This window comes from Priceomyces carsonii (assembly GCF_900007245.1).
Source record: "Priceomyces carsonii strain CBS4050 genome assembly, scaffold: Debaryomyces_carsonii_scaffold_4, whole genome shotgun sequence".
NCBI lineage: Eukaryota > Fungi > Ascomycota > Pichiomycetes > Serinales > Debaryomycetaceae > Priceomyces > Priceomyces carsonii.
The window spans coordinates 1,169,421-1,192,218 of NW_026946677.1; the positions used below are offsets into that span (position 1 = coordinate 1,169,421).

The following is a 22,798-nucleotide window of genomic DNA, read 5'->3' on the forward strand; positions in this document are numbered from 1 at the left end:
ATCTAAAATCATAATGTCCAAGAGAAATGAATTATTATCTAGTTATCTATTTGTAGATTGTCATGCGCTATTTATAATTCGAAATAACTTAAAACAGAGGAATCTGCAAGCTAGTACGTGCCCTGCACTGTCCTATCTTATCCTGTTCGAAGAAGTTTATAGAAGATGAGAATCGATTAGTATGTAGACAAGTTCATGAAGCAACAACCAGCCCATAAAAACACCAGATCCCTTCTCCATATTTGAGGACACGACTGAGGAGGATATTAATAAAGTAAAATAATTAGACTAATGGACTTCCACTCTAGAGCTATATCCAAGAATTCGTTGGACGCAGCTGTTCTACCTGGAGGTTCGCTCTCTTTGAACTTTGGCTCTTCAGGGGGGATCTATTAATGTCATAATTTTTTCGCTGCTGTCTCAATTGAGGATTAAAGTTTCCTCCAATTTGTGGGCCATTGGAAATACGTTTGTTGCGAGCCTCTAGAACAGAGCTATGAGAGCTCATTAAATGATCCATCACAGGCCTTGGCTTTAGCTTGAAGTCTGCAGCATCTTGCTTCAATACATTAACAAATCTCCTGTCCATATCTGGAAGTCTCTCGCCCCCATTAAATAGACCGGTCGGGTCTTTGATATCTACCTTGAATCCCATCAGCTCCTGGGATCGTTCATCGTTAAAGAATTCAAGGTTATCACCATTGAAAAGTTGCGCTTTGCGTCCCTTCCCGAGAACAACACCATTCACTAGACAAGAATTAGTACTGATATCTAGAAGCCAAATATCATCAAGACAATGAGCAGGGCTCTCATAAATGGATACGCTGGATACTGGATGTCTTTTTTTACTGAACAAACAATGTATCTTAGACATTCTATCATCATTGATGTAAGTATCACATGTTTCATTCCGCCCCACCGCATAAGGGTTAACTCCCTGACGAAGATAGATGGGGTCCTGAAATATAGATCCCGATAATGGCCTTAAAATAATAAATGTGTCTTCAGGGATATTTTCTAGACTATCGGGAATGCTGATAGATTTAACGCCTTCACTCTTCTCTTCCTCATGTCTCTTATCTCTGCTATTCATTTCTATGCCTTCGAATACATGTTCGTTAGCAACACTAGTGGAAGCTGTGCTTTTCTGCTTCTTTCTTTTGAGTTCAATGGATGGGTCCGAATGATGTTTTTTCGAATTAATCTGTTCATCTTTAGAATAGTTTTCCTCGATGGTAGAAGGAACTCTCCTTTTTGAGTTATCAAGAGTATTTTGAGAAGCTGGTTGCTGCGATTGAGGTAAAGGGACGATTCTCTTTGGAACTTTAAATGCCGTGCTTGAATTTTTATTAGCCTTAGATTTTCTATTTTTGTCACTATCAAGGGGCCTCATCATAATGTCTTCGTCTATCTTGCTTATAGGTGCCTTAATTGGAACTCCATTTTCTATTTTACGTGATTGCTGCGATTGAGATTGGGACAAGCTCAAAAGGCCTTGCAGTGCTTGGGAGTCATCGTCAACACCAGTTAGCCATGGGTGTTTAAGAGCCTCCTCAGCAGTAATTCTTTCTTTGGGATCGACTTGTAAACAACAACTCAAAAAATCTCTACCTTCTTTGGATATTTCGTAAGAACTTAGTGGAGATTCGTGAAATTCGCCTTTCTTTATCTTTTGAAACATTTGGGCTTGAGTTTTGCCATTAAAAGGTAAATGGCTCGTTAAGAGAACATAAACGAGGCATCCTAGCGACCAGATATCAACTAATGAAGAATATTTGCTACTCATAGGATCACTTTGGGATGATTCATATTTACCAGTGATTACTTCGGGGGCGACGTAGGCTAGAGTTCCACAAAAAGTCTTCATGAAGGTTGAATTATCGCTAATTTTAGCCAATCCAAAATCCGTTATTTTCACTAAAATTGGATCGTCTTGCATGATAAGGATATTGTCTGGCTTAAGGTCTCGATGAGAAATTCCCATATTATGCACGTACGTTATACCCTTTAAAATTTGCTTAGTTATTACCTGAGTTGCATCTTCACCGATAGCACCATTGGCAGCTACAAAATCCATCAAATCACCACCAGGAACCAATTCCATTACCAAATAATAGTTATCTAGATCTTCATAGAAGGATTTTAGTGCGACGATATTAGGATGATTCAATTGCCTTAAAATTGATAATTCTCTATCTACGGCCACCATTGCACCGCCAGTGTTTAATGCCTTTCTTCTATTTATTATTTTCACTGCATAGGATTTTCCAGTTGAACGTTCCACGGCTTTCTTAACTATTGCAAATGCCCCTTGTCCAATTGTTTCATTTTTGATTATGAAATCTTTATATATGCCTTGATCTTTATTAGATCCATTGATTGAATTTGAAAGTTTTGAAGGGTTAAAAGCATCCGAAAAAAGTATTACAAATCTCACCACATCTTTCGGTATTCCCAATCCGACAGAAATTTCATCTCCTTGATTCAACATATAGTTAGAGCCCTTGACCAATCTATTATTGTTTAAATGAGTACCATTGGTAGATGTATCCTGAATCCACATAGTTTTGTCGCTTGAGTTAAACCATAGCTTGAAATGCTTATTGGAGAGTCTAGTGCTCGTGGTCAATACTAAATCACACTCAGGATTTCGTCCAAAGACCCATGTGGTTTTATCCTTCTCTGTAGTATCCTTGCCTGATGTCAAATCAAAGTTACTATATTGACCTGTTGTGCATATCAACTGACAAATTCGATCTTTATTGATGTCTGAATCTTGGGTCTGAGTAGCAGGAGACTGCTGTGTAGGCTGAGTATGTTGCGTCTGAGTCGCTTGCGTATACTCCATGAAGACCTTAAAAGCTGTTGCCTTGACACTCACTTTTTCATGAAAGAGCTCCGATATCCCACTCAGACGAAGATGAATTAACGCGTAAGCCGTGTAAACAGTCAATTATTATATCACGTGATGAGGAACGTGATATGAAAATTGAAGAGTAAATTTAAGCAGAAACAAGCTTTAAAAGGTGATAATTTGCAACTTAATGATTTTTCTTTCCCCATTTTTTCCTTTTGTACTAAGCAGTGGATATAAGTCTTCAAATGATCTTCAAAGGAAATTTTAAATAATTTAGAAAATGTGTTTTTAACTCTCGAGATAGACTATTTAAGCAATGAATAGTATCAGTACTCTAACACTGAAGTCTATGAATTGGAAAGTATCTCAAGTGCCAAATCCATAATTCGATTCAAAATATAACTGGAATCTGAAAACAAAGATAGAGATGAGAATTCGTTTACAATGCCTAGCGTATTGGGGATATTCTGGTGCACATATTCTGGGCAAAATTAAATCAATAGTAGAAGAATCATTTGTGAATATGCACCAGCTGTTCTGCGTTCTAAGCAAAGTACAAGTATAGACTACTTTCTCAGCAATTTATGTGTGCATAGTAGTCTAGGATCTGTTGCTAGCATCGACAAAAAACAGAGTTGTGTATTTGTGAGTTGAATATCAACGTTATCTTGCTCAATTTATAGTCACTATCGCACTTTTTTCTTCTCTATGAACCTTAATCGGAGAAGGGTGACTGTCTATACCCACTATAAGAGCTTTTTCTCTTTTTAACAAATACAGGTTAAACTCCAGCAGAAGAAGAATCAAAAGTTGAGATATTGTGCACAATGAGTCTTCAATTGAAGCTTTTCAAGCCAAACTCATGAAGAACTACTACTCACTTCTACAAGCTATTAGGCTATTAGGCTATTAGTTTTGTTTTCAATGATATACTTCCTATCTTATACTTGCAAAATTCGTTAGAAGCAGAGCAGAAGTAATTCTGTAAGAACGTGACAGCTACGGTTCAGTCGCTTATAAACTTTTGAACAGATTATCACCTGACTGAATATAAATCTTATCCTTTAAAATCTAATCAGCAGTCATAAACAATAATTGAAAGATTGAAATGAAGTCTTCTAAATTATCAAGTAGTGGATGCTGTGAAGATTGTGGCAGCGGCCAAGGTAAATGTACATGTATGATATTATTTTTTATGTATTTACACCTTGATAAATACTAACTCAATTGAAGTGAATTGTATTCATGAAATTGCAAATATTAATTGCGAAACATCTGGTTGTACAAGTTATGAGATGCACTCATTAAAGGGAGTTACGCAGAATTTGGACAACAGGGTGGAGTATAATGGGCTTCCAGATGAGAGTTTTGTTGACTCACTAATTAGTGAAACCTACAATATTGAAAGGCGAAGAAAAGGATGTCCTGGCAAAATTGTAAAGTACGAGGACGATGTCAATAGTATGTATTCTGCTATTAACTCATCTGACAAATGTAGTGGAAAATTATGTGAGAGTGAAAAGGGTACCATTGGTTGCCTGAGTTTTTCTTCCCCTAAGGAAGCTTCAACACATCTTCCGCCGAAAACTAAGAACTGTAAAGACTCTTGCTGTGAAAATGAGACGAGTATTATGAAGGATAAATGTCAAATTGCTTGTTCTTCTACGGAGAAAGGTGCTGAGGTTGAAAGTGAGGTTAATGCAATTTTTGCTGCCAATCTGTCTATTAGCGTTCAAACCAAGAGTAGATCAGAATGTTCTTTTTCTGATGAAAACCTTCCCTTGACAAAAATGAAAAGAGATGATGAGCCTACGGGACAAGATGGGTCTTTGCAAAAAAGATCAAACGTCGCTTGCGCTACTCATCTTGAACAAGCATTGAAAGAATATAGTTTGTTAATTGAATTAGGTAAATGTATCTGTCGTGAATTCATACATCGTCTAGACAGATGTTGTGGGATCGCCACTAAAAATTCTAAGAAGCAACGATTTAAGGGAATTCACACAGCGCGAGATGAATGTGATGACCCAAAGAAGTCAAGCTGTAGCAAAGTTTGTTGCGAAAAGGAAGTGAGCTCTGACCTAGGCAATCCTTCAGATTGTCCACTGAAGGAGATTAAGCGTGATAATGACACTTCCTCTTTGAAGAAAAGAAAGAGAAAAAAGATTGCAGACTTGGAGGAAGAAAGTGCTCGTCAACACGTTCGCCTCAATGTGGCTGGCATGACTTGTACTGGCTGTGCCAGAAAACTTTCTCGAGTTTTAGAAAATATTGATGGTGTTTCATCAATTCATGTAACCTTTGTCACTGGTGTTGCAGATTTCGACTTTGACACTGATGTGTGGGATTTGAAAGATATCACATCTCGTATTCAGAAGGAGACTGGATTCAAAATTTCTACTATTAAAAAAAATTCACAAACCTTGGATCTAAAAATTGACCCTTTAAAGGTCAAAATTTACGAGAAACTTGAAGGTCTAGTTCTATCTGTTGAAAGGATCAACAAGCTGGTTTATCGAGTTTATTACGATCCAACCATCATTGGTGCAAGAGCAATCGTATCTCGCCTTCCCAGCTCATCTCTCGCTGAACTAAGTAGTGATTCATCCTTGGTTGATAATAGAAAAAGGCTCTTGGGTAAGCTATGGCAGACTATTGCTTGTGCCATATTAACAATTCCTGTTCTTGTTTTAGAATTTTCTAATACTTTGCCATATTCCAAGCGGTCTATTATCTCTCTTGTTCTCGGAACATTAGTACAAAGCATCGCAGTACCTGAATTCTACATCCCGGCAATAAAATCTTTGCTTTATAGTCGAGTTCTTGAGATGGACTTGTTGATTGCTATCAGTCTCACTGCAGCTTACGGCTATTCTGTCATTGCATTTATCTTGACGCATGTGGGCTATAAGTTGGAGACAGAAAGTTTCTTTGAGACTAGCACGTTGTTAATCACCTTGGTATTTTTTGGAAGATTTTTGACCACGCTTACTAAATTTAAGGTTGTATCAGCCATTTGTTTGCGTTCCTTTCAAGCTGAAGTTGCTATACTACTTGAATCATCCGACAAAACAAGAGAGATAGACGCTAGATTGTTAGAGCTTGGCGATGTATTTATTGTGCGAGCTCACTGTCGCGTCGTGACTGATGGCGAAGTCATCGGTGGTCAAAGTATGGCCGATGAGTCTATGCTTACAGGCGAAAGATTACCAGCTCCTAAAGTTGCCGGAGATGTGGTCTTTGCTGGCACAATTAATGGCCCTGGCACACTAAAAGTTAAAGCAAGTCGTCTACCAGGTAAAAATAGCGTCTCTGACATTACTGACTTGGTGGAAAACGCATTGGCCGAAAAGCCTCGCATTCAAGATGTAACTGATGCAGTGGCGGGTTATTTCATACCTGTTATATTCACTGTTAGTCTTATTGTCTTTATTATCTGGGTCGCTGTCAATTTGAGGATTCGAGACAAAAGCGCTGGTGGGGCCATTGCGTCAGCGTTGACCTATGGCATCGCGGTATTAGCTATTTCTTGTCCGTGTGCTTTGGGACTTGCGGTCCCAATGGTGTTAATAGTTGCAGGCGGTGTCTCAGCGAGGAAAGGTGTTATCATCAGAAAATCGAGCATCTTGGAAAACGGCTGTCAGATTACGGATGTTGTATTTGATAAAACTGGGACTCTTACAAAAGATGACTTGGAGGTTTGTAAGAAAATGATTTTTTCGAGCAACATAGTATCAGAAACTGATGCTCTCTCGCTTGTAAAAGCATTGACCAAAGACAATGAGCATCCTATTTCAGCTGCTGTGTCTGCTTACTTGAACTTTAATTTGAAGCTTTTCGAAGTGAAAGAAACTCAATCTTTTCCAGGTTCTGGCATTCAATGTCGGTGGAAAGGATTTGACATAAAATTTGGCAATCCGTATTGGTTGAAGGTTGACAAACAAGCTGAAGTTGCTGGATTTTTAGAAGAGGGCTTTAGTCTTGTTTGTCTTAGCGTGGAGTGCGAGCTTGTCGCTATTTTTTGTTTGAAAAGTAATATTCGTGATGATGCAACCACTGTCGTGGAGGAGCTTCAACGAAAAAATATAACTTGTCATATTTTAACTGGTGATAATCCACAAGTTGCTGAAGACGTTGCAAGAGCGGCTGGGATTCTGTCCAGTAATGTTCGTGCTCGATGTTCTCCTTCTGGAAAACAGATTTACGTAAAGAATCTTATTAAAAACAATAGAAAAGTTCTCTTTTGCGGTGATGGGACTAATGATGCAATTGCTATTGCGCAATCACATGTTGGAATTCAAATCGGTTCTGCTTCCGATGTTACCAGAGCTACTGCTGATGTTATTTTATTGGGAGGATTGGATGGCATTCTCGAATTTCTTTCTATTTCTGAACGGTCGATCCACAGAATAATTTTCAATTTTGTTTGGTCTTTTGTCTATAATATCTTCGCAATTTTGCTTGCTTCTGGAGCATTTGTGAAATTCCACATTGCTCCTGCATATGCCGGTATAGGTGAAGTTGTTAGTGTCGCTCCAGTCATCTTCGCAGCACTCAGTCTCTGGACAGGGTCGAAGAAGCAGAAGGTATGAACCTGTTATTTTTTTTGCAATTGTTATTCACTTTGTATTCTTAATTTAAAAATAGTAAAGTACATATTCATAGTCACGTGATGTTTCGCGTGATATGTTAATTGAAAAGTATGTTCAAGCAATCATAAGCTTTAAAAGGTAATAATTTGCAACCTTATGTTTTTTTGTTCCGCACATGCTTCAACCGTATTCAAGGGGGGCATGAGAGCTTTCTCTCCGAGATATATAAGTAGCTTGAACGCTAGCTATTTTAAAGATATCAGATAAAGGCGCAAGTTAGATACCGAAGGTGATATCAAGATGACGGATGCTGCTAGTTTATCAGTGTCACAGATAGAAGAATTGATTCAAAAAAAGATAGATGCTTCTAGTATTCAGTTGTTACGCCAAATAATTGAAGATGTGGGCGAAATAAAATGCACACTTGACAAACTAGAAAGCAAGTTTGATGACTTTGCTACAGATAATTCTGATAATATGAAGACTGAGATCGACAGCACAACGGTCGAAAGCACCCCATCCGATACATTAAGTCCAGTTGCTACTACACAGGGATCATCTATACCTGGTGGAAGTAAAATCTTTGTACCAGAGAAGAGTTTCAGGAATTTAGAGGCCGAGTACAATCTTGCAATAAGGCTAAACGCTACCAGAAGGAGTTTTGGATTCAAAGCTGAACCAGTTCCGTTTTTAAAAAGTGGTGAAAAAGCCGATTATCTAAAGGAAGTTTTACCACCAATTAATTCAGTCGAAGAAATTGATAGGATAAGCAAGGATCAATGCGAAAAGTATTTAGAATTGTATCATGTGTTCCATGATGAGGAGACTCTGGACAAATGGAAACATAGTTTACGGAAAGCATTGGGGATAAGTAGTTGGGGAGACTCTAGTTTTTGTTTTTCTAAATTTAAGTAGAGGATGCGAAAGAGTGCTCCTTTTTCAAACGAGAAGAATACTCAAGCTATCGGAATATACGTTGTTTTTTTTACCATTGAGGGGGTTCTGGAGAATAATTAATGCACTACGTGTTTGGCCATATGACCCCAGGCTTCATATCAAGCCGTAAAACTTTGAATGAAAGCCTCCTGATGTTCGCTACTGTGCAAATCAATTTACCCTAGTTTCTTACACACCCAAGTCATTGGTCTGAGTGTGAATAATACTATTTGACGTGAAATGAGTTACAATAGTAGATGTTAATTCTTCTCGTAACGCTTTACCGTTCAAGAAAAAAAAAGCCACTATGAACTTAGATGTCCGATTCACACAGTAAAATATATATATATATGAATCCTTGAATTTAGATATTTAGGCCATTCGAGTGTAATCTGAAGTAGACATATACGAAAGTGAAGAGCTCACAGATACAAAATTAAGGAGGCTGTCCTCTCTTTATCCTTTAAATATGTATCTTAATTCTCAATAAAAAATAAAGGACTTACAAGCCGAGCCAGTCAAAGCCTGAAAAATTCATTGACACAAAATATCCAGCTTTGGAGAAGATTGCAAAAGATAAATAAAACCAAAGAAATTGACGAATCAAATGCCTGACTTTTGAAGATTGTTGGTAGAGTTTTGGAGAAATCTACATATAATTTCTGAAACATTTAAGTGATTGGCATCCCCGACATGCTGGAGTCTTTGTATTTAGAGCCTGTTACACTATATATCGTCCTTATATTTCCATAGCAAAGTAGATCACCACTATCAAAAATTATTTTTATTATGATATCAGAAAAATTACTCGTTTCAATATTCAGTATCTCGTCTTTACAATTAACTCTCATAGCGCTTAAGTTTTCAAATCGTGCTTAATTCATGTCCACAAAACGAATATAAAAGCACGAGTATATATAAAGGATTCAATCCACCGATTGAGGTAGTTTTGCATGAATAAAGAAAAATAAACACATCTTTAAACATGAGAGCATACATGAATATGGCAGAGGCCCTTAATTCACAATCGATTAATGAAATATTACCGAACTTAGAAAGATTATTTTTGACTCTCGAGACAGGCTATTTAAATATTATAGATAGCATCCGTGATCTTACCGCTAAAGTCTATGGAATGGAAACTACCATCAGTACCAAAATCGATAATATGGATTCTAACTTGGGTGTCAAGCTTGATAATTTATATGCTAAGATTGATGAGTTGGATGCAAAAGTGACAGAACTTAATGCTAAAATTAATTGAGCTCTGAGAAGGTCACATAGTCCTAAAGATTGCTATAAACAAAACGTATATTTTCATTAAGAAGGTTTGATCCAGGAAGAAATTTAATCGGAACTTGCAAGTAAAGCTAAAGATAATAATTGTTAAGCTAGAGGTAATAATTGTTTACAATCCCAGAAGGGAGAATGGTTCTCTCAAATAATATATATATATATATTTCAAAAAGCAGCTCAAAAGTTGTAAAAGATAACCTAACTTGTCTTTTTGGATGGAAAAAATGATATTCAAGTACTGATGATCATCTGCAAATCTACTCAGCGAAGAAGTATTAGTGAGTAGCCACGAGCTGTTCTGCGTTCTGATTAACGATAAGTATGGGCTATCTTCTCAGTAATATGTATTTGCGCCATTGTATAGGATTAGTTGCAAGAATGTTTCTTATTTTAATATCTTTAGACAGAAAAGGATCCCTTCTTACTCGCTTATGTATGCTTATTTGTTCCATATCTGCAATTTTATAGCAACAATTTTCAATCCAATCGAATGAGACTTCGTAGAAAAGATCAATGTAACTTCACGCATAAAACACTTTGATCAAAAAAGAATAGAGGTCCACATCGATGAATAAAAAAATGAATATACTGACAAAAAAGCCTACTCTCTTTACAACAAATATAGATTTAACTCTAGCAAAACAGGAATCAAAGTTTTCGATAACTTGTACTATGAGTCCTCATTTAATGACTTGGTTCTTCAAGCTCTAGAGAAGAGCTATTGTCCACTTCTATCAACCTGAAAGACAAATAAGAAATGTCCTGGATAAATTATAGAGTATGAGGGTGATAACCAGCATATACTTTCATATTTTGACACCATCCTTTACACCATCTCACTCAGATGAGGATGGTCTAGCATGTCAACAGTCAATTATCACATCACGTGAACAGAACAAAATGTAAGCTTGAGCATAAGCTATTTGAAAGGCAATATTTTGCAACCTATGATATTCTTTCCTTTTTTTTGTACTCAACAGTAAAATATGATTCAAGCATATCAAAATATCATAAAAAGATTTTGGGATATATATGTAGTTTGAATTCAATTATTTCGTGGAAAACTAATATAAAGATATCTCAAAAATGCAAATTTCAGATAACAAAAGCGAAATCAAGATGACGGATGCTGCTAGTTTATCAGTGTCACAGATAGAAGAATTGATTCAAAAGAAAATAGATGCCTCTAGTATTTCATTATCTCTCCGAATACTTGAGGAGATGGGCAAAGTGAAATGCACGCTTGACAAAGTCGAAAGTGAGCTTAAGAAATCTACAACAAACAATCCTGATGACGTAAAAGATGTTAATAATGAGAAAAAATCTGTCCATGATACAACATCTTTTACCTCAAGTTCACTAAAAGAGAGATCGACATTATATTTGCCTAATTTTATGGTAGAAAAGAAAAAGGAGTCTGATTTAGAGATTAAATATAACCTCGCGAGAAGACTAAATGCTACTAGAAGGTCTGCTGGAGTCAAAGCTGAACCAGTTCCGTTTTTAAAAAGTGGTGAAAAAGCCGATTATCTAAAGGAAGTTTTACCACCAATTAATTCAGTCGAAGAAATTGATAGGATAAGCAAGGATCAATGCGAAAAGTATTTAGAATTGTATCATGTATTTCATGATGAGGAGACTGTATTTGGATGGAAGGATAGCTTACGTGAAGCAGTAGGGTTAAACAGTTGGGGAGACTCTAATTTTGAATTTTCTGAATTTAAGTAAAAGATATGCTTTCTTTAAATGTGAACTACTAATGCTTTAGGTTTTAGTAGTGCTGAACCACATTCTGTGCCCTCCTATTTCGTAGTTGTCTATTTTTTGAATGAGTTGCTTTCCCCGATCATTTAATATCAGCTTTAAGCCGATGCTATATATTTAAACCAATTTTAATTAATATACGTTTTTTTTTACCATTAAGGAGGGTTTTGGGATATTAGTAGCATACCCCGGGATATATGTAAAGCCCTAAAAAACTTTGAATGAAAGTCTCCTGATGTTCGCTACTGTGCAAATCAATTTACCCTTGTCTTCTACAAGCTCAAGACAATAATATGACTTGTGAACAATACGAATTCCGTTGAAATGAGTTGCAATAGGAGAAGTTGCTTCTTCAAGTAACGTTTTCCAGCTCAAGGAAAAAGGTTAGCATGAATTGAGATGAACAAATAAATATATATATGAAACATTGAAATTTAGACAGTTTATGCTATTCGAGTGTTATCTGAAGTAAACTTATGCGAAAGTAAAGAGCCATAGATACGAAATTATGGAGATGGACCTCTCTTATCAAATCAAAGTTTTCTGGGGATATGGAAAAGACTCTTGAAAACGGATTTGGCATGAAATCAAATTTACTCTGAGTACTGAGTTACTACACTAATAAGTCTTTGTCATAAGTGGCAGAACAGAAAAGAAAAAATTCTGTTTTTTGCTATGTGCTCTTTATTTTCAATGATCAATGCATTTGAGTTTTTCGTAATGTGTAGTTCATGTTCACAAACAGAAAGCATAGAATTCTAAGCATATAAAAAGCGCTAAAGTTTCCTAATACCAGAGATTTATATTGTACAATTAAAAACTGGGAACAAATTTTAAAAGCTTAAAAGAACACCAATATGGCAAACATTTCCAACATTTCGAACTTGGCCATCGATAATATGGTGGATGCTAAGTTTAACGCAATCACACCTAAAATTGAAAAATGTTTTGAGATAGTGGATGATGGATATATTAAACTATTGAATGAATTGATTAACTTGAACATCAAAAGTGATCAGCTGAATGGAAAATTTGATGAGGTGGATGCTAAAATTGATAACTTGCAGCACAAAAGTGAAGAGATGGATGCAAAATTTGATAAGATGGATGTTAAAATTGATCATGTGCATGCTGATTTGTCCACCAAGATTGATAATCTGCATGCTGATTTGAACACCAAGATTGATAATCTGCATGCTGATTTGAACACCAAGATTGATAATCTGCATGCTGATTTGTCCACCAAGATTGATAATCTGCATGCTGATTTGAACACCGTGATGCATGAAAACTTCAACGCCCTTTATAAGTTAAATGAGCAAAGCTTTTTGGCGCTCAGAGACATATTGCAAGAAAAGAATATGCAAGACGAATACAAATTCAGCAGACTAAGAAACGTTCAAAAAAGATTTGCTGGCTTGAGAGCAGAAGCGGTACCTTTTTTGAAAACACCAATACTTACACATAACGAGAGATCAAGTTTACCTTCGATCAACTCAGTGGAAGAAATTGATAGATTAAGCAAGAAACAGTGTGAGCAATACCTAGAGTTATACCGTATTTTCTCTGTAGGAGAAGGAGCGTCTGGTATGAAATCTAAATTACGTGAGGCAGTTGGGCTAGAAAATACCCACGATATTGGGTATGCCTTTTGTGATTTCAAAGAGTATGGTATAGGCCTGAACTAATTTTTTTCTTTAAATCTTCAGACGAAAATGTGCCCCTGTGGCCTATCTCCGTTAGTTATAACTTATATTTAATTTTGCTTACCTTAAATTGCTTTATGTGAACAGGTGAGAGTCCAAATTATATAGACCAATTTTGTTTAATGAACGATGTTTTAAAGATAGTAGTATGATCTGTTTTCGTCCATTCCTTAGCTACTCTTTTGCAGAATTACGTTGCATTTCGTAGCCTTTAGCTTAACTTTATGGGCGTCTTTGTACAAGCCCACTTATTATCTGACAGTATAATATCTACTATTGTACATTACTGCTGCACAAAAACTTCTCTATCGGTAAATGTTGATATTAAGCATTATATACACTCTTTTGCAACAAATCAGATTTGATCGTATAAAAACACTGTCAAGCAATAGAATTAAATAAAATCGCTTCTAGCAACAAAAGTAACCTAATAATGATAAAAAACTTACCACAAAAATGCTACTTGAAGCTCAAGCGGATTTTTCTTCTTCCTTGTCAAACTGTGGAAGCAGCAACCTACTTTTATCCATGTTATGTACGTATATCTAGTATTGCAAAACTGTTCATTTCGACTAACTATTAGGGATTGCATTACTTCATAGTTCATACGGACTTATGGCCTTTCTATTTAACTATACTCATTCCTCAGTTGATCTTGACGTTGGTAATTTATGTATTGATGTTTATAATAATGTATCCAGTTCAGGCCGCTATCATGGTACTTTTTACGGGCCCCCTCGCAATAATTACTGCTTGGATGGCGGTTCTTCAACAGAGCGGAATAGTATCAGTATTCATCATAACTTATTTATTAATGCCTGAGATTCAAAGAGTGGCGTTTGATGCGGTTCTCAGTAGAGAATGTGCTGATGACGTTGTCCTTTTAGGAAAGTTAAGAAGAGTTGTTAAAGTTCCATTTCTTGTGAAGTGTGGAAATTTCCTCTGGAAGGTTCCAACAGTTTTGATTCTTCCATACACTATTTGCAAAGCATTGTTGATATTTGTGTTGAGTTCTATACCACTCCTCGGGCCTGTAATAGTAGTTCTAATTCAGGCACCATCTAAGGGATTGCAAGCACATGCCAGATATTTTGCGTTGAAAGGATATGACAAGAAGAAAATTAATGAAATTTACAAGGCAAATACAGGAGCCTATATGGGATTCGGTATAACTGCAAACTTGTTAGAATCAATTCCTTTATTCAGTGTATTTTTCATGTTTACAAACACTGTTGGTGCTGCGCTCTGGGTAGTAGCAATCGAGCAGGAAGAAAAGCAAAAAGCTGAAAATGAAGCTGCGAACGAAGCTGCTGCAATCGAGAATATAGAATTAATCGAGTCTTCTGAAAAGTTCATCGAGGAGAGTAAAATTCACCAAAGCATCTAGTCCTTTTGTGACGATCTCCGTTTGTTTTCTAATACAAATAAATGCTATCGATGCAACCGAATCCAGCTGCAACTCCTCCCTCATTACTCGAGTCAACTTTTGATCTAAGTAACCAACCAGCATTCTTGTTAGTCAAAATCTCACCAGTATCTTCATTATACAAAGTCGTACCGAAAATACCCAATTCTGATACAATTGGCTCGTTGTAAATTGTTTCATTTCTAATAATCTTATTTTTATGTTTAGGGGGATCGATCATCTCCATGAGAATGTACGCCCCCCATTCCCTTTCTGGGAGCTCTTTCAAAAAGCTTGGAATATCTTCTTTGTAAATATTATTCCCCCCGCCTTCTCGTTGAGGTTTCAAAACGAACTTTTCAGGGCAGTCAAATGCCAATCTTCTAGCAGCTTTACCTCGCTCAGTGTCGTCTAAAGGGTATATCGGCACAAACGTAGAAGTTATCTTCGACATTTCAGACGAATCTAAATCCGGTAAAAATTTCTGAATGTTATTCTCTTCAGTAAGAAGCTGTTGTATCTTTTTACATCCAGATAATTGCGTCAACAAAGTCGGGCATTTTATAGCTGCTGTCTTCTCTACATAGAGCCTGGCATTCCAAGCTGAATCAACCTCATACTCATACGGAGCATAACCCGCACGATAGTATACAACAGAAATTTCATCCATAGTCGATTTGATATAAAGCTTACCATCGTTAATAGTAGTATTAGGCACAACTTCAGCTAAAGTTAATCGGCGAGACCTAATTCCGTGGTTCTTCAACAATTCAAACTCAACAAGCCTCTGATCAAAGCAATTTCTCTCCCCGTCTTGCACTATAAATAAAATAATAGTGTTACATTTACTATTCTTGTCGTTATAGTAACAGTCTCCATCTGCCAATCCATCTGCTAATGCAGCTGCTGAATTAGATATGGGAATCTCACTAGAATCATAATACTGGTAAGAATAATTGCTGTCATATGCTCCAATTTGATTCAAGTGGTTATGCAACTTGCTAGCTTTGGTCGACAACCCACCGAAAGACACACTGACGGTGTTGAATTCAATTTGACTTATTGCTTCCTCTCCTCTGACTTCGTTGACCATATAGTCAGAGCGAAACAAGCCTAACGATAATGGTTGTCGGAGCTTACCACCGCTCTCTTCTACTGCTCTTTTATGAGCATCTAATAACTTTCCGGTGAAGTCTTGATCAAATTCGCTTAGATCTTCCAAAATTTTCATTAACCACAGTTTATTAGTACTTACTACTTTTGCATACAACTTGTTGAATAACTGTTGCACTTGAACCGCATCCTGAAAAGCAGCCTTTGGAATTGGCGTAGGAAATAAAGTCACAGGTGCAACATTCACTGAATACTCAACAAATCCCGGTGGGTACATCACCAACCCATTGGCCAAACTCCATTGTTGTAGCTCACTTTGAAGTTCCTCCTCTTGCCCGGCCGTTAATCTAGGAAATTCTTTTGCAGTCATATACTCGTAGTCCTCTAATATCACAAGCAACCTAATCGGAGGGCCCTACTCGATTATTGTTCCAATGTCAAAACACAATGCCCAACCACTCTGATTACATATATTGATAGCAGATTACATGTTATATCATACTGCATAGAAATACACAGTTTTGATACAACCGGCATATAGCGCGCATGTGACGTTTCGCAAAATAGGGGGATGGGCCCCAATGCATTGCAAACAGAAGAAACGTAAGAGATAGTTATTCGGGGCTTATAGAGAACAAAATTCATCGATCATCGTGGTGTGACTTTGCTGAGTACATCATATCAATGACTTGGAGAAGCAAGGCACAGCGGGAATACCAAAAAAATAAACGATCACGTGACTAAAGTGACTGCATTCTTCTTCCTTTCTGAGCTATTCTCGAGTTGGACGGTTCTGGTCGTTTTCCAAAATTTTTCAGAATGTGTTTAAGATATCTAATTCTAGTTTATCCAAAATAGCTTTAACGAAGATAATAGTAAGTGCATAGATAGAAAGACATATTCCAGAATGCTTCAATATTTTGCAGTGAGTCCGTGCTCTCAAAATTCCAATTACATTTGAATCTTGAGAAAGCATAGGCTAGAAAATAATGCTTAGAAATAGCATCGTAAGATTGTATGAATGCTTTACTTTCATTGAAACAGTTGACCTGGAAAGATTTGAAATATTTCTGATACGGAAAATACTAACAAATTTAGTGAAATACTTAGCTGCTTATTTATTGTTGGTTAACGCAGGTAACACCTCTCCATCTGCCGCAGATGTTAAATCCGTCTTGGAATCTGTTTCTATCGAAGTTGAAGAAGACAAAATCTCCAAGTTGTTGGAAGAAGTTGAAGGTAAGAACGTTGAAGAATTGATTGCTGAAGGTAACGCTAAGTTATCCTCAGTTCCATCTGGTGGTGCCGCTGCATCTTCTGGTGGTGCAGCAGCAGCATCTGGCGACGCTCCAGCTGAAGAAGCCAAGGAGGAAGAAGCTGCCGAGGAATCTGATGATGACATGGGTTTCGGTTTATTCGATTAAGGATGATAAAACCGTTTAATATTCAGTCATGTATAATAATTAGCCCTCGATCATTACAAGTACCCTATATAAGGTAGACTTACTAAATTGTCGTTTACTAATAAAGGACATACTTACGATAAAATTGTGTTTTTAAATATGTAGCTCTCTATAACTCATCGTCAGGCATCGCTTTTCTAAGGGCATTGGGGTTTCCAAATACTAAGTGCCTTGCTTTCAACATCTCTCTCTCGAAGTCCTTATCTTCTGAAGTGTCGTCTCTACGTTCGTTACGATCCGAAATCTCTTGAACTTTTGCGGCCAACCACTGCGTAAACTCTTTCGAAGGTTTAAGAGATTTATTTTCCAGATGTGTCTCACTTAGTTTGTTGAAAAACAATTTAAACTGGTCATGGGATGAAGTCTCACCGCCAACTAGAGATTTCTGTAAGAACTCTGAATAGGCATGATCCGGATCTTCAGAAGCTTCTTCAGATCTCTTTTCTTTTTCACCATGCAAGTTCAAATCTTTCAATATGTTCATAAATCTAATCTTTGATTCAGGTCCTAAGTTTGGATATGATTTGATTAGGCCATTAATACCTAATTCCGTATCAGATGAGGACTTTCCTCCTTTAAAATATTCCATATTAAAATTGTGATTTTGAGCAAGAGCTTGAAGGACGCCCAATATACGCTTTTGTATCGTGTCTGATTCCTCACTCTCTAAGGCACCGTATATATTATGAAGGAAGTCTAATGATTGATTTTCTAGTACGTTTCGGATTGCAGAAGGATTGTTTCTCAACGCCGATGCCATTATCCTGTACGCTTTCTCACGTATATAATCATCATACCCTTTACTAATTAAGACTTCAAGCGCATCAAATGCTTGCGTGTCCAGAGATAGCTTCAATCCGAATTCCATATCATGACTTAAATCTATTAAGGTTTCTAAGGCTTGGTCTAATTTGGTTTTATCACCGTCGTGTGTCTTGATCTCATTCACAGCAGCATCAAAATTGTCAATCTCTCCTTGATCAGCTTTCGACTTCTTGGGTGGTGAAGACTTTATTTTGCTCTTTATAGCAGATAATTGATCCTCTTTTATGCCTTGCTCATGTTTCTCATTATCTGCTTTCTGCTCTCCTAATATTACTTGGTTATTAACCTCATCATTTTGTTCTGAAGGATCCATTAGTTTAGCCTCCTTTTGCAAAGTCTCAAGATTCAATCTTACGTGTAGTCCAGGAGGAATATCTTGGCCAGCTTTTATGACCTGCCATTCGTTAGTAGGCTCAAATACCTTAAGATAGCAATCGCTTTGATTATTTGGGTCGCAGACGAAATCGGAACTTGTATCAACAAGTTGCGAGCTTACTATGCCAACCACAAATAGCACTGCCAAAACTACCGAAAGATAAGTCGAAGTGAATCTCATCAAATCTTTAAGGACGGTCAGAAGGAAATTCTTGAAATTTCTTTAGCTTTATAGTTTGTGATGAAAATCATAAATCACACGTCATCACTTTGCCTACATAAAGACTGCCAAAAGATTCTCGTGGAATAGTTTCGATTTACACAATATTAAGTAAGCATTATCTATAAACTCTTAATCAAGGTTTAAACATATAAATATTAACTAGAAAGTGATCTTCACAAGCTTGAAGATTTCTCTAAAGCTTGTTCAATATCTGCAATTAAGTCATCTGTTTCTTCTATACCTACAGACACTCTGACCAAATCATCATAGACACCGTTGGCTTCTCTCTCAGCCTTTGGAATACCTCCATGCGTCATGATTGCTGGGACCTCGATTAAAGATTCAATACCTCCCAAGGATTCGGCTAAGGTAAATAATTTAGTGGAAGAAGTAAAAGCTGATGCTGCCTCAGCACCGCCGTTGATTCTAAATGAGATCATACCACCTCCAAGACCATCTCTGTGCTGCTTAAGCACTACGTTGTGATTCCTGTGAGATTTTAAACCTGGATAGTTTACTTTTGAAACAGATGGGTGAGAAGCTAAGTACTCCGCTATTTGCTGAGCAGATATCGATGCTTGTCTCACTCTCAAGTGCAAAGTCTTTAAACCTCTGTGAGCCAACCAAGAGTCAAATGGTGATGGAATCGATCCAAGGGCATTCTGTAAGAATCTGTATTTTTCATGAAGCTGGTCATCATTAGTTGCCAATACTCCCATCACGACATCTGAGTGACCATTGATGTACTTGGTAACGGAATGTATGACGACATCTGCTCCATGTACAAGTGGGTTAGAGATGTAAGGTGACAAGAAAGTGTTGTCAACAACTAGCAAAATTCTCTTGCCAGATTTAGCTTCATAGTTCTTCAAAAGAGAGGCCACTTCAGCGATGTCAGTTACTGATAAAGTTGGATTTGAAGGAGTTTCCAACCACACTAAGCTTGTATTTTCCTTTATATTCAGCTCCAAATCCTCAACGAGATCCTTAACAAAGGTAGTCTCAACACCATGCGTGTTGGCCACCTTTGTAAAATAACGGTGAGTGCCTCCGTAGACATCTCCAACTGAAATAACATGGGAGTTAATAGGTAAGGACTGAAGAATCAAAGCTGTTGTTGCAGAACCAGAGCCCAACGCAATAGCATGCTTGGCTTTCTCTAATACTGCTACTGCAGTCTCAAAATTGTCTCTATTAGGATTTGAAGACCTTGAATATTCGTGAGCCCCGATGGGACGCGATGGGGCAGACTGCGCAAACGTAGTAGACAAGGAGATTGGTTCTATAACTGCGCCGGTGTTCTCATCGTAAGCTGCACCAGCGTGGATGGCGTTTGTTCCAAACCCATACCTGGTCAGCGATTCTCTTGCTTTAATTGTCATTATTTTTCTTAAGCTGATTAATTCAAGATTTAACTCTTAAAAATTTTTGGATTATTCAAAACTTGGCTCTAAGCACAAATAAGTTGAATTATCGTTTTATAATGGGTGTATTTGTCTCGAAGGTTGGACTTCAGTTAAATAATCAACAAAGAATGCTCAACTTATAACTTAAAATGTGTATTTATATGTTCCAAAGTCGTAATGCCGTTTGCGATGAGACAAGTGAAAACGCCACACTTTTCGTCTCTTTTTAGCACTTTCACGAAATATTGATATACAGAAGAAAGATTACAAAGCAACTATGACAAAGCAAGTAATACGTGACATCGTGTATTTAAGGATCTATGATACAATGAAGACAAAGGTCGGCTTGAAACTTGAAGCAGTCAAGTACAAAGCCATTGAAGATGAAAAGTATTCCGTTGCGTCTTAAACTTCATATTGAAATGATAACTGGTCAATTGCTTGGCCGAGGAACAGTTATCGGAAAGAAATAACTGTGTAAACATCAATTTTGTAGTTCATCAAGAAAATTTGGGTTGTTAGCCAACTTCGCTTTGAATTTTTCCCACCAATTGTCAAATGCCTTCATAGGTACCTTCCCAGAGGCATCTATAAAGCTGCCCAAGTAATTATAGGCATGTCCCACAATTTTATTTGCCAAAGCAGCAATGTCGTTAGGAGCTTTAGGCTGTACAGACGGCTTCATTCCAGGGACTAAAGCCAGAGACTGACCTCCCTTTTTCTGTTTCTCTTCAGCTAGCTGTTGCTCTGCAACCACTGTAGTTTCAATTGATATGCCAATGTTAATTGTCACATCTGCGCCTACAGCACCCCCGGAACCTTCATCCACATTCATATCGATATCATCTACCTGACCCAGGTGCATAGTGCTGGTTGCGTTGTTCTTCAATTTGAATATTGCTGATGGCTTTAAAGGATTCAAACCTCCTAGCAACTTAAACTCTTGGGAGCTAGGCAATTGGAAAAAGACAAGGGCTGTATAATTGGGGTCCACGAAGCCTGAATTCGGAAGCAAGAATATTGCAATATGTGAAATATTACCAGCATTTGGTATACTGATAACGTATTTGGTTGTGTCAACCTGTTCAGCAATTTGCATCGGTCTCCCAGAACAAACTGCTCCAAACATTCTTTATCATATGCTAGTTATATGGTGGTTCCTCTATGTGGCCTCAATTGTGCTATACCTAAATAAATAGTATCAGTTTATTTAAAACCTGCCAGACTTTCGTCAAATTACCAAGTAACGGAGTAGCGATTTACCTCATCTCGCACCGTCCATACCGACTACAGAAAATTCTCGTTTTATTTCGAACCTTCCACTTCTTTCTTTTATCCAAGAAAGTACACTGCAATCAATAAAGGCTTGTTGTTGTGGAGTATTATTAGTATGGGTGATAAAGAAGATAGCTTTTCAGTTTCTTAATTGAACTTTGTTTCAATTAGTCTATAAACAGTTGATAAGTTACCGATACAATCATCCTAAAATAAAGACGTCGAACATATTTTCCATCTTTGAGCATATTTGAAAGGATTCCTTTCGTCTAGTGCAATAGATGAATATGGGAAAGATACTTCGTGACAATTTAATCTACTTAAAGTTCTATTACTATCCATGTAGTGGCGCAACCTCCTGTAATAAATTTTATTGGCGATGGCCCACTATATATTACATTTAGATGGTCAAAAACGATGCGGTCTTCAATTTGTTTACCACAGTTGCCGTGTTCTCCCCATCCCCATACCAACACTTTGTTGTCCTCCGTAAGTATTAAACCATGTTCACTGCCAGTTTCAAATTGAGTAATTTTGTCAGAGGCATGCCCTGGATACTTCTGCCCGTGGCTGTTATTACCAAACGAGTCTATGTGGATCATGCTTTGAGATCTCTTCAAAATATGGTACGATGACCACATTGCTCTAAGAGAAAAGCAATCAGATATCTCTATCGTTTTGGGATTTTTGCCATAAATTCTCAATTCTTGCAGATTCAAGAAAGCTGTAGATTCTCTACCTAGGGCAAACTCATTGTAAGATGAGAAGTCAAAATGTAATGGTTGTGGACTCCACATAATGGATTTGGCCCGATGCCCAAGGTCGCCTCTTGAATCTAACTGAGAACCAAGTTGGCCCTTGCGACAACTTCCCCAGCCATACAAATCGTTATTTCGAAGTCTCACAATTGTATGATGCACAGATGACTTGAGCTCGAGTATTTCTTCAGGAAAACTAAAGTCAATCTTCGTTATTTCTGCCTTTCTCGTGAACTCTCCAAGTCCTAATTCTCCTTTTAAACCCAATCCACTGACGAATACCTCCCTTGAATTGTTGACCATGACCGTAAACTCCCATCCACATGACACATGTGTCCAACCCTCTCCAGATATCTTGGTAAATTTATTAATATGTGCCTGTTTGCTCGGGTGACCACACTGTCCTTGACTGTTATCTCCACAACTATATAAGTGTCCATTCTTAAAGAGAATTACTGTATGATTACCTCCACATGCAATTAAAACAGGTTCATCTGGAGCTTGTTTCGATACACCATTATTGGTCACAAAATTAGCAGTCTGCAAAATGTCATGATCTTCATCATCGTCCAAACCTAACTGATAATTGCCATTTGAACCACATGAATATATACTGTATACCATTAATTTAGAGAAGATGCTTGGCTAACATGTATCTCAATAACCCAGAGCACTATAAGAAAGAATCAGGATACAACTCAGTGCAGTTGTTCTTCTTTCTCTTTAAAAGCCCGTTTTCTTTTCCTTTTATTGCTTAGTTGATACGTCGCAGATTTTTATACCCATGCTATGCTACATAAAAGG

The 22,798-nt window shown here is 37.3% G+C and overlaps 13 protein-coding genes across 13 annotated transcripts; 7 read left to right on the forward strand and 6 right to left on the reverse strand.

Annotated features, from left to right (window-relative positions):
• Positions 1-310: 310 nt before the first annotated feature.
• Positions 311-2,848, reverse strand: RAD53 (serine/threonine/tyrosine protein kinase; the record flags this gene model as incomplete). Its single annotated transcript, XM_062954102.1, has 1 exon — positions 311-2,848. The coding sequence occupies one exon, from the start codon at positions 2,846-2,848 to the stop codon at positions 311-313; it is 2,538 nt and encodes an 845-aa protein (XP_062810839.1).
• Positions 2,849-4,152: 1,304 nt separating this feature from the next.
• PRCAT00004126001 (heavy metal translocating P-type ATPase) lies at positions 4,153-7,449 on the forward strand (the record flags this gene model as incomplete). Its single annotated transcript, XM_062954103.1, has 1 exon — positions 4,153-7,449. One exon carries the CDS (start codon positions 4,153-4,155, stop codon positions 7,447-7,449), a length of 3,297 nt encoding a protein of 1,098 aa, XP_062810840.1.
• A 300-nt stretch (positions 7,450-7,749) lies between these two features.
• Positions 7,750-8,364, forward strand: PRCAT00004127001 (DUF1773 domain-containing protein; the record flags this gene model as incomplete). Its single annotated transcript, XM_062954104.1, has 1 exon — positions 7,750-8,364. The coding sequence occupies one exon, from the start codon at positions 7,750-7,752 to the stop codon at positions 8,362-8,364; it is 615 nt and encodes a 204-aa protein (XP_062810841.1).
• A 1,006-nt stretch (positions 8,365-9,370) lies between these two features.
• On the forward strand, positions 9,371-9,649 carry PRCAT00004128001 (uncharacterized protein; the record flags this gene model as incomplete). The annotated part of the gene is made up of 1 exon (XM_062954105.1): positions 9,371-9,649. The coding sequence occupies one exon, from the start codon at positions 9,371-9,373 to the stop codon at positions 9,647-9,649; it is 279 nt and encodes a 92-aa protein (XP_062810842.1).
• Positions 9,650-10,767: 1,118 nt separating this feature from the next.
• Positions 10,768-11,409, forward strand: PRCAT00004129001 (DUF1773 domain-containing protein; the record flags this gene model as incomplete). The annotated part of the gene is made up of 1 exon (XM_062954106.1): positions 10,768-11,409. One exon carries the CDS (start codon positions 10,768-10,770, stop codon positions 11,407-11,409), a length of 642 nt encoding a protein of 213 aa, XP_062810843.1.
• Positions 11,410-12,302: 893 nt separating this feature from the next.
• Positions 12,303-13,133, forward strand: PRCAT00004130001 (DUF1773 domain-containing protein; the record flags this gene model as incomplete). Its single annotated transcript, XM_062954107.1, has 1 exon — positions 12,303-13,133. The coding sequence occupies one exon, from the start codon at positions 12,303-12,305 to the stop codon at positions 13,131-13,133; it is 831 nt and encodes a 276-aa protein (XP_062810844.1).
• Positions 13,134-13,830: 697 nt separating this feature from the next.
• Positions 13,831-14,538, forward strand: PRCAT00004131001 (uncharacterized protein; the record flags this gene model as incomplete). The annotated part of the gene is made up of 1 exon (XM_062954108.1): positions 13,831-14,538. The coding sequence occupies one exon, from the start codon at positions 13,831-13,833 to the stop codon at positions 14,536-14,538; it is 708 nt and encodes a 235-aa protein (XP_062810845.1).
• Positions 14,539-14,566: 28 nt separating this feature from the next.
• On the reverse strand, positions 14,567-16,039 carry GSH2 (glutathione synthase; the record flags this gene model as incomplete). Its single annotated transcript, XM_062954110.1, has 1 exon — positions 14,567-16,039. The coding sequence occupies one exon, from the start codon at positions 16,037-16,039 to the stop codon at positions 14,567-14,569; it is 1,473 nt and encodes a 490-aa protein (XP_062810846.1).
• A 619-nt stretch (positions 16,040-16,658) lies between these two features.
• RPP2A (ribosomal P2 domain-containing protein) lies at positions 16,659-17,093 on the forward strand (the record flags this gene model as incomplete). Its single annotated transcript, XM_062954111.1, has 1 exon — positions 16,659-17,093. The coding sequence occupies one exon, from the start codon at positions 16,659-16,661 to the stop codon at positions 17,091-17,093; it is 435 nt and encodes a 144-aa protein (XP_062810847.1).
• Positions 17,094-17,241: 148 nt separating this feature from the next.
• Positions 17,242-18,513, reverse strand: PRCAT00004134001 (uncharacterized protein; the record flags this gene model as incomplete). Its single annotated transcript, XM_062954112.1, has 1 exon — positions 17,242-18,513. The coding sequence occupies one exon, from the start codon at positions 18,511-18,513 to the stop codon at positions 17,242-17,244; it is 1,272 nt and encodes a 423-aa protein (XP_062810848.1).
• Positions 18,514-18,728: 215 nt separating this feature from the next.
• On the reverse strand, positions 18,729-19,937 carry CYS3 (cystathionine gamma-lyase; the record flags this gene model as incomplete). The annotated part of the gene is made up of 1 exon (XM_062954113.1): positions 18,729-19,937. The coding sequence occupies one exon, from the start codon at positions 19,935-19,937 to the stop codon at positions 18,729-18,731; it is 1,209 nt and encodes a 402-aa protein (XP_062810849.1).
• A 508-nt stretch (positions 19,938-20,445) lies between these two features.
• On the reverse strand, positions 20,446-21,090 carry PRCAT00004136001 (uncharacterized protein; the record flags this gene model as incomplete). Its single annotated transcript, XM_062954114.1, has 1 exon — positions 20,446-21,090. One exon carries the CDS (start codon positions 21,088-21,090, stop codon positions 20,446-20,448), a length of 645 nt encoding a protein of 214 aa, XP_062810850.1.
• Positions 21,091-21,556: 466 nt separating this feature from the next.
• Positions 21,557-22,618, reverse strand: ATS1 (Ats1p; the record flags this gene model as incomplete). The annotated part of the gene is made up of 1 exon (XM_062954115.1): positions 21,557-22,618. The coding sequence occupies one exon, from the start codon at positions 22,616-22,618 to the stop codon at positions 21,557-21,559; it is 1,062 nt and encodes a 353-aa protein (XP_062810851.1).
• Between the last annotated feature and the right edge of the window lie 180 nt (positions 22,619-22,798).